General features: G+C 36.1%; 1 protein-coding gene across 2 annotated transcripts in view; it reads left to right on the forward strand.

Annotated features, from left to right (window-relative positions):
- Positions 1-8,623, forward strand: part of cmtr1 (cap methyltransferase 1) — a 28,657-nt gene extending 20,034 nt beyond the window's left edge. For both annotated transcript variants that reach the window (XM_067445750.1, XM_067445749.1), the window contains exons 13-24: positions 260-439; positions 553-609; positions 731-788; positions 976-1,044; positions 3,773-3,904; positions 4,014-4,139; positions 4,309-4,400; positions 4,651-4,719; positions 5,083-5,130; positions 6,156-6,268; positions 6,362-6,470; positions 7,907-8,623. In XM_067445750.1, coding sequence (XP_067301851.1) covers positions 260-439; positions 553-609; positions 731-788; positions 976-1,044; positions 3,773-3,904; positions 4,014-4,139; positions 4,309-4,400; positions 4,651-4,719; positions 5,083-5,130; positions 6,156-6,268; positions 6,362-6,470; positions 7,907-8,042 — 1,189 coding nt within the window. In that variant the 3' untranslated portion in view covers positions 8,043-8,623. The remainder of the gene's footprint in view (positions 1-259; positions 440-552; positions 610-730; positions 789-975; positions 1,045-3,772; positions 3,905-4,013; positions 4,140-4,308; positions 4,401-4,650; positions 4,720-5,082; positions 5,131-6,155; positions 6,269-6,361; positions 6,471-7,906) is intronic.
- The last annotated feature ends 849 nt before the right edge of the window (positions 8,624-9,472 follow it).

Genomic DNA, 9,472 nt, shown 5'->3' on the forward strand with positions numbered 1-9,472 from the left:
AAGAAAATTGACCTTATTTATTTTCTTAATACACATTCCTTGACTCACTGTGCATATTATTTTAATAATTATTAAGCTTTATTATTATTAGGCTAGGTGTCCTTTCTACAATCTTTTCAATAGTTCATACAGTAACTTAATGCTGGTTTACATAATGTTGCTGTAGTCCTTATAGTTGGCTCTGCATAAAAGATGGGATAGGATTAAGGATTTTAACATTCACAACTAACAAACCTAAGCTTTTGCTCTCTTTGTGCAGATATGTGGTGTGCAAGGGTTTAAAGCCAGGCACTGATGCTGTCAGAGAATACATGTTCACCATCAACCTGAAACTGAATCAATTCAAACACACAGACAGAGATGTTACTGAAGTCGTCCCTCTGGACATCATTAAAGGAGACACTGACTTCTTCCAATTCATGATCAACTCCAATGAAAGGTATCGTTATCTCTTTCTGACCCTCTTCCCCCCCTTTTCTTTGTCTCTGGCTCTCTCGATGCATTCATTCATGCTTAGGTTTGTTTATTGAACTCTGATCCCTTGTCTTGCAGCCATTGTGCCGTACAGATCAAAGCGCTGGCTAAGATTCACGCATACGTCAGAGATACGTGAGTCACACATTCTTCTTCTGGTGTGTTTCAGAGCATTCATTTCAAACTCTCTTCTATTTGTATGTGCGCACGTGTCTTTGTGTTTAAGCCTTACTGACAGGGCTGTGTGTCTCTCTAGGACACTGTTTGAGGCCAAGCAAGCAGACATCCGCAAAGAATGTCTCAAACTATGGGGGGTGAGTCCAAACACTATATAGATTGACCTCACTCGCCAAACACATGACATGACTGAAGTCTAGATTAGGGCTTTGTGGTGGTGCCTGAAAGATTTCAAAGAACATTGTCTTGCGCATGTATCTATAAGGACGAGCTGCTGATGTTGATTTGAAGATTTTGACCTTGAACGTCTTTATCTTTGTGCAGATTCCTGATAAAGCCAGAGTCACTCATCCAACATCAGATCCGAAAACAAAGTTCTATGAGCTTGTGAAGGTAAGAGTGTGTGTGGGCTTTGAGAAGCTATCTGGGAATGTAGCAATGCTCCGTGCCTGTGGACGTTGCAGAAAAAAAAAGCTAAGTGGGTGAATCATACAGAGCCTATAATGTGAGTCTCATAGTCCCCCCAAAATAAAAATAAAACATATAATATATATATTTTTTTTTTGTGAAGACAAAAAATAAATAATAAGTCTTTTTCAACCAGTTAAGATTTTTCGTATTGTGACTTTTTTAGTTTTATAGTTAAAGGGATAGTTCACTTTGAAATTAAATTTTGATATGTTTTAGCTTACCTCATGGGCATCCGAGGTGTAGGAGTATTTGTTTCCCCAGTAGTTTCAATTTTGATCATTTTAGGTCAAACCGTTCTTGTCTGTGCCTCACACAATGCAGGTCTATGGTCACCACCTCAAAGAGCATACACAGAGAAGTCCAAATTAAACAATCCCCCATCGTAAGTACACACTGATGGCCTAAGACACTAAACGAGCGGTTTGTGTGAGAAAACGAACAGTATTTATATCGTTTTTAGATATAAAGAGGTAAAAACGATATAAATACTGTTCGTTTTCTCACACAAACCGCTCGTTTCGTGTCTTAGGCCATCAGTGTGTACTTACGATGGGGGATTGTTTAATTTGGACTTCTCTGTGTATGCTCTTTGAGGTGGTGACCATAGACCTGCATTATGTGAGGCATAGACAAGAACGGTTTGACCTAAAATGATCAAAATTGAAACTACTGGGGAAACAAATACTCCTACATCTCGGATGCCCATGAGGTAAGCTAAAACATATCAAAATTTAATTTCAAACTATCCCTTTAAGCACATCCCTCCCCTCCCTATATTATTGATATAGTTTAAACTAAGTATTTATCCATCATGGTCTTTGTTGTATTGATTCATTAATGTGTATAATAAGGTTATTTTATTACAGTAATGTTTTTAATTAGGTACAACAAAAAAATAAGTGGACACATAAAGCTTGCCGCAAAGCAAAAGCAAAATTAAGACATTTTAATTATTTATTATGCCGACTCGCCATCTCCACAGTAAAGCAGACGCACCTTTCAAGAGAAAAAAAACGTTCTAAAGTTTGAAGCTTCCTACAGGTCTCTTTCTCATGTCTGGCAGTCAAGTACGTTGAGTTTCGGTTCATTTTTGTGACGCGCTCCAGTTCAGCACATCCTGCTTGTTTTCTTTATTATACAAAAGCACTTTTGTGTGCTGTTGTTGTTATTGTGAGTTTAATAGACCCTTTACTGTTTCAAATGATGTATGTAATGTATCAGATATCTGTTTGACCAAAATGAACCTCATCCTGCCATAAGCGTGCTATACTTTAGCTTCCACACTCCGCACGAACACTTATTTCGTAAGTGGATATGTGCACATTTATCTAGGTTAATGTTACAGTGAGCGGCCTAGTGAAGTTGCTGCTACTTGAATATTTCAAATGATAAGGCATATTTGAGGTCGATGGGTGAGAGGCGATCATTTGGATTTCTTGCCTCAACATACTGCAATTACCACAAGGACTCCATTAACGTTCTGTCCCTCACGGTCTGTGTGACTTCGCCACTTTCTATGGAGTTTTTTCTTCTGTGATTAACAGACTCATACAGTTTTGGTCAACTACACCTGTCATTGACTATTAGGGGCCAGTCCTATTATTGATATTTTATTTCAATTGTAAAGTATTTATGCACCATATGTCTGGTTTTATAGACAGTATTTAAGGCTGGTCTCAGAACAAAAATAAGCTTGAGTTGATTAGCTGAAAGCAACTTGCACTGTCGTATCTTAAAAGTTCAAGTTCAAGTTCAAGTTCAAGAGTTTTATTTGTCACATACAGTTATACAGAATACAACCGGCAGTGAAATGTAAAGCGGACGCACCTTTCAAGAGAAAAAAAACGTTCTAAAGTTTGAAGCTTCCTACAGGTCTCTTTCTCATGTCTGGCAGTCAAGTACGTTGAGTTTCGGTTCATTTTTGTGACGCGCTCCAGTTCAGCACATCCTGCTTGTTTTCTTTATTATACAAAAGCACTTTTGTGTGCTGTTGTTGTTATTGTGAGTTTAATAGACCCTTTACTGTTTCAAATGATGTATGTAATGTATCAGATATCTGTTTGACCAAAATGAACCTCATCCTGCCATAAGCGTGCTATACTTTAGCTTCATTATACTTTAAAATATGTCAGTTCCATTGTTTTGTCTCAAGAGGCATACTGGTAATGTTTTTTTCTAAGGCATGTTTATAAAAGCTGTGAAACCAGGCCATGGTCTTTGTTGATGTGTTAATCTGTTAATTATGCTGGTAGTAAGATTACCGGTATACTATTTCAGTAACGTTTTCAATGATTAAAAAAAAGAAAACAAATCCAGATTATTCATTAATGGAATGTTTTTTTAATCTTTGTACAAAAGATGATTTTCCCCCCTAAACATTATTTATTTTGATGTCATTGTGAGATTTATTTTGATGTAATTCTAGTATTTTTAAAATACGTTGTATGTATGTTTTGCATAAATTATTGTATTTATTTTATCATTTTTTTGTGTCTTTAAGAGATTTTGTAGTATTTTAAAATGCAGTTCGTATATGTAATGCACAGAGACATTTATTAGGACATAAAGTTGTATTTTTGAAATAAAGTTTATATACATTTTATTTATTTATTTTTACATTTCTTTCTGCTTATTATCTTTTTTATCTAAGGGCTCAGATATGGACAGTTTTAATTCCCGGCCAACTGCACTGAACTCAGGAAATCTGGATAAACTGCAACACGTACTGGACTACAGGTGCATTGTGGGAGGAGGAGAACAACTCTTTCTTCTGGGACTTGGGGTAAGGAATATATCTATGTATGTGATGTTTATATAATAATGTTATATAGTCATATATATTGTTATATATTTCTTAAAGAGTGAAAAGCCTAAACTTTTTGTGGATGCAGAGATCTCAGATCTACACGTGGGACGGCAAAGCCCCGTTACGCTGGAAGAAGCTGGAGAACTTCAAACTGGAGCTGCCTAGAGACACATTACTCAGTGTAGAGATCATCCAGGAGCTGAAGGGAGAGGTGAACAGAGAGAATTCCTATAATTATAAGTGGGAGTAGAGAGAACAATGTTGAATAACAGCTTTAAATGATTAGTGTAGGGGGAATGAGCTCTTATGTCATTCCAGTAAAATAATGACATGTGCATATTAGTAAGAAGTTCTATATTGAGTTGTATATGTTTTTACAGGGAAAAGCCCAGCGAAGGATCAATGCTGTGCACATTCTTGATGCTCTTGTTCTCAACGGCACTGACGTCAGAGATCAGCACTTCAACCAGAGGTTTTTTGCAGAACCCATTCCCAAATTATTTAACTTAATACACCATAAAAATATATAAAAAAACACCTCTAGATATTCAACTTAAGTTTATTGACAACCATTAAAGGTATATGACAACCCAATATCAGTAGTCCACGATCACCTCACAAATCAGATTTAATTGCTGTTGAATAACGTTTATTATGCAAACCTTGATATTCTGTATTAATAAAATGTAACCCCCCTCTCCCCAATCTTGTTTTTGTTGTAGAATCCAGATGGCCGAGAAATTTGTGAAAGCTGTGTCCAAACCCAGCAGGCCAGACATGAACCCGATCCGGTAATATGCCTTTCTCTTTGCAGTTGTTCTAATTGCCATGTCAGTGACAGCCCTGGGGGCCAGGAAGTCCTATGAACGCCGGAGGGTGCAGTATGTAAAATTAATGAAGATACTGTGTTTTACTAGAGCCTAGACAGGATCTTTCATGTTTATGATGATAAAGCAAATCAGTCTGCTTGCTGTTTCAGCCTCATTCATTCATTCTCTCTCTCTCTCTCTCTCTCTCTCTCTCTCTCTCTCTCTCTCTCTCTCTCTCTCTCTCTCTCTCTCTCTCTCTCTCTCTCTCTCTCTCTCTCTCTCTCTCTCTCTCTCTCTCTCTCTCTCTCTCTCTCTGTCTCTCTCTCTCTGTCTCTCATTTATTAGAGTGAAGGAAGTCTATAGGTTAGAGGAGATGGAGAAGATCTTTGTGAGGTGTGTTCCACCACATCAATCACATACATGTAGATTTGATATATATTAGGGATTGTAACGGTACGCAGAAATTACGGTTTGAATTTACCTTGGTTTTTTGAAGTCAGCGTTCGGTACAGCTGACAGCTGGAGAGGGAAAACTAAACTATTTTTATTAAACCACGGTTTACTGAACAAATTGTGTCTCTATCTTTAAATAAATGATCATTTAAAAATGTTTTAAGGATAAAAGATTATATCTCTGCCAGTGTTGGGTGTAACTAGTTACTAGTTAGAAAGTAATTAATAATAAGTAATTAAATAATTTCTGGAGAAACTAATGTGTACAGTAATCTAATTACACTATTGAAGATGTAATTAGTAACTAGTAAATAAGTACTTTTTTTTTTTAGGTAACTTACCCAACACTGATCTCTGCTAATGCTGTAAAGTGTATATAGGGAGCACTTACTTGCACATTACTATAATATTAAAGGTTACAACTAACAACAGAGCCCAAAATATTAAATTCAGTTGCTTTTTATTTGTAGATATAATAATCAACACTCACATAAAAAGTTTGTGCAAACTTGTAAATTGCAAATAAGGCAGATTTTGCACTTCTAAATCTAAATGTAAAATTATGTTTCTACTCTACTTTGTTGTAAAAATATATTCATTTACACAGTGGCTGTCATAACTTGTTTTCATGACAGATATATTTAAACATATACATTATATAATCAGCATTCACTCGTAATCCGAGAGCATCAAATCACAATTTATTGTCTTAATTTCATGATAAAATGGGCAGAAATTTGAGACTTTGTTTCTTATAGAAAGTAACAAAAAAACAGAGCTTATTGCGATTATTGGTGGTCAAAAGTGGCTAATGGGCTACACTCGTGTGTACCGAACCGAGAGACATGTACCGAAAATTCTTGGTATGAATGCATGCACCGTGACACCCCTAATAATAAACATAAACACACACATATATATGCACAATATATACACACACATTTCCTTTTCATTTCCCCCTTTAGGTTGGAAATGAAGGTAACCAAGAGCTCAGGAGGGATGCCAAGACTGTCGTACACAGGCAGAGATGACCGTCACTTCCTTCCCAGCGGCCTTTACATCATCAAAACTGTTAATGGTGAGAGAGACGGATGGAGTCACTGGATAATATTAGTGAAGTGTTTAGTTAAAGATGAATTTGTCATAATTTTTTTGTCTTTTGTCTTGACAGATCCATGGACAATGGCCTTTAGCAAAAGTTCTAAAAGAAAGTTTTTCTACAATAAGCTGACCAAAGAATCGACTTATGCACTGCCGCCCGGTTCTGTGGCACCTTTCCAGTAAGTATTAAAGTGTATGAAGTAATCCTGTTTAACTGGCACTCCACTGGCACCCAGTTTTGGATTGAAGCCTTTAGCTGGAAAATTCCATTCCATTGTCTGAATTTTCATGAGGATGTTGCACAAATATTTCAGCCTTTATGTAGGCCATAAGGTTAGGCTTCTCTCGAAACCCTCAACATCCTTTTTCATTAATTTTTGTATTCATGTTGGATTTTTCTTAGATACTGTTACTAGGTTGGTTATTGCTCTGCAGTTTCATTAAAGGAATGTTCCGTGTTTAAACAAGTGGCATGTGTGTGTGTTATGTGAGGTGTAAAATGTGAATTGTTCCTTTAACAGTGGGATTTACATGAGTAAATCTTACCAATGCAATGTGTGTATTATATTTGTCATCATGTGAAGGTTATTGCCTAAACAGCATTTACATGGTCACATCAGTTTTGAAATTGAATTTATAACAAGTTTGGTTTATGATTTTTATCACAATAGTCTTATGCAAAATCTTGCCCAATGGAATAGTGCAGCTGTGGTGTCAGAACCTGGAAGAATAATTTGCAGCTGGTTCCTTCGAGATTCTCTATGAGATTTTCAGTTCAGTTCATTCAGAGTAAAATGAAGCCTGTGGTACCATACCTTGATGTTTAGTTCTACAACCTACAATTCACTCACACCCCATGCTCTCTTATCTTATCTATCAAAAAAGTATGGTTTTAAAAATAATCATAACTACTTTAACATTTTCATTAGGGATGTGTGTAATTTATTTTCTAGAAAAAAATGTCAAAGTATAGACTATGTTTACCACAGGCTTTATTTTACACACAAATCGGAAAACCCCATTATAAAACTCCATAGGAAAATCTTGAATGAGTCAGCGGTGAATTAGACTTTTAGGCTCTGACATCATACCAGCACCCCTTAGGATTTTTACTGTTTTTTTTGTTTTTCTTTTTTTTGGTCAAAATTCTCTGTAAATTCGCCACAAATGCAGTCAGTAGAGCTTAAAATTCCTTTAATATATAATGTTAATAATTAAAATATTATAAATGTAAAATATTAATGTTTAATATTTTTACATAATACACTACTGTTAGAAAGTTTGGGATTGATAATATTTTGTTAATGTTTTTGAAGTCTCAAAGCTTAATTTATTTTATTTCTTATTAGTATGCTGAGAACAGTGGCTTAATATTTTTGTAGAAACCGTGATACTTTTTTTCTTATAGATTCTAATAGAAAGTTTTTATTTGGAATAGAATTTCAAATTTTTTACTGTTACTTTTGATCAATCTAATGCAACCTTGCTTAATAAAAGTATTAATTTCTTGGGGGGGAAAAAGAGAAAAATCTCATCGACCCCAAACTTTTAAACGGAAGTGTAATATAGAGATTGCTATTTTATAAACACCTGTGTACTTTCTATTATGTTTCAGGGCATGTCATAAAGACAGGCTGTTTTGGGCTTGGGAGGAAGGCGTCCGAGTTCACGACTCCCAGACGCGGGTCAACCCAGACAAACTGTCTAAAGACGACGTTCTCTCCTTCATCCATCTGCACTGTCAACAATAAAAACACGTACACGGCACAGTCACACTGTCATGCCACACTAAGGGACATAACATAGGCTGTACATTCTCCTCGCCACCAGGGGGCACTGTAGCTTTCACAAGAGTCCGCTGGGAAACCTTCAAACTCAGTTTCTTCACACTTCATGGCTCTCTCGAAAAACAGCCCCTCTGAGATAGACGACAGGGCGTCATGGTGCTCAGTGGTGTGTGTCTGTGTGTGTGTGTCCATTATCTTCAGAGGAGAAACTTAGATGCTTTTTCCTTGTCCACATGTTTTTCTTCCGAACTTCAAAACCTGCTCCCTCACATGAAATATTCCTCCACTAATCGGTCAGATGTGTAGCTACAGATTCTATTGCATAAGTGCAAACCAGAAGATAACCATGTAAAACAGCATGAAGGTTTGCATTCGCTCTACTGTGTGCATGTGTTTGACTGTTGCCTTGTTTTCCTCATTTTCATTTAGTTCTTTCAGTGTTTCAAAAGATTAGACTGGCTTACCATTTCTGGTGGTTCTGGAAAAGCATTACAATTTTAAGCCTGTTTGTGATCATGATTACATTAAACCACTGAGGAAGTATATTCCTTGAGTAATATTGGTCATCTTTATTATTAGTCTTAGTATTATTAGTAAATGGTTTTAGTCGTGATGAAGCATATTATTGGATTTTAAGATGTGGGTGTTACACTCTAAAGTGGGGGGAAATATTATAATCACAGTATTTGATTAAATATTGAGTCATAAAAAAATGATATATAACATGCATTTAGGAAATGGTACTTAGAAAAATATATATTTTATTTGTTGCTTTAGTTGTTTACAAATCCTTTTGCTTTTCCACTAATGTAAATGTGTACCACTTTAGCAAATATAAGGAGATGTAATTAGTGCTTGTTTGAGACAAAGGCTTAAAGACCAAGAAGAACGTAACATTTGATTTCATACTCCATTGTATCAAAGGAATCTCTGACAGAAGATTTGGAGCTGGGTCCTCTGCTGATAAGACGCTCCATTTGTTTCTGCTTGCATTGAGAATCCACACAATCTGGAAGAACAGACCGTCTCAATGAAGTGTTTGAACAATGAAAACTTACTAACCCCAGAAGAGATCTAGATTTGTTTTTTGCCTTTTCTGAAGGAAAAACTGAGTGTTGCTCTGGCAAAAGTCACCTTCAGAATGGTGTGGCTATATATATTAGGTGGTCTAATGGTTTCTTGCTTTTCTAAATGCATTGCTTTTTGGTTGTTACAGTGTATTGGTCGCTAGCTGATATTCCGAGCTCTAGATAAGCCCCTCCCTTAATGTAATTCCATGGGATTTTTTTGTCGTCGCCTGATTTACTGACCACCAGTCTGATTGTATTTTCATGACATGGTTTAATACTTAATTCTTAGGAGTTTGTTCAAATTCTGAACCCTATGTTTCAGAA

The sequence above is a fragment of the Pseudorasbora parva genome, chromosome 6, assembly GCF_024679245.1.
Source record: "Pseudorasbora parva isolate DD20220531a chromosome 6, ASM2467924v1, whole genome shotgun sequence".
NCBI lineage: Eukaryota > Metazoa > Chordata > Actinopteri > Cypriniformes > Gobionidae > Pseudorasbora > Pseudorasbora parva.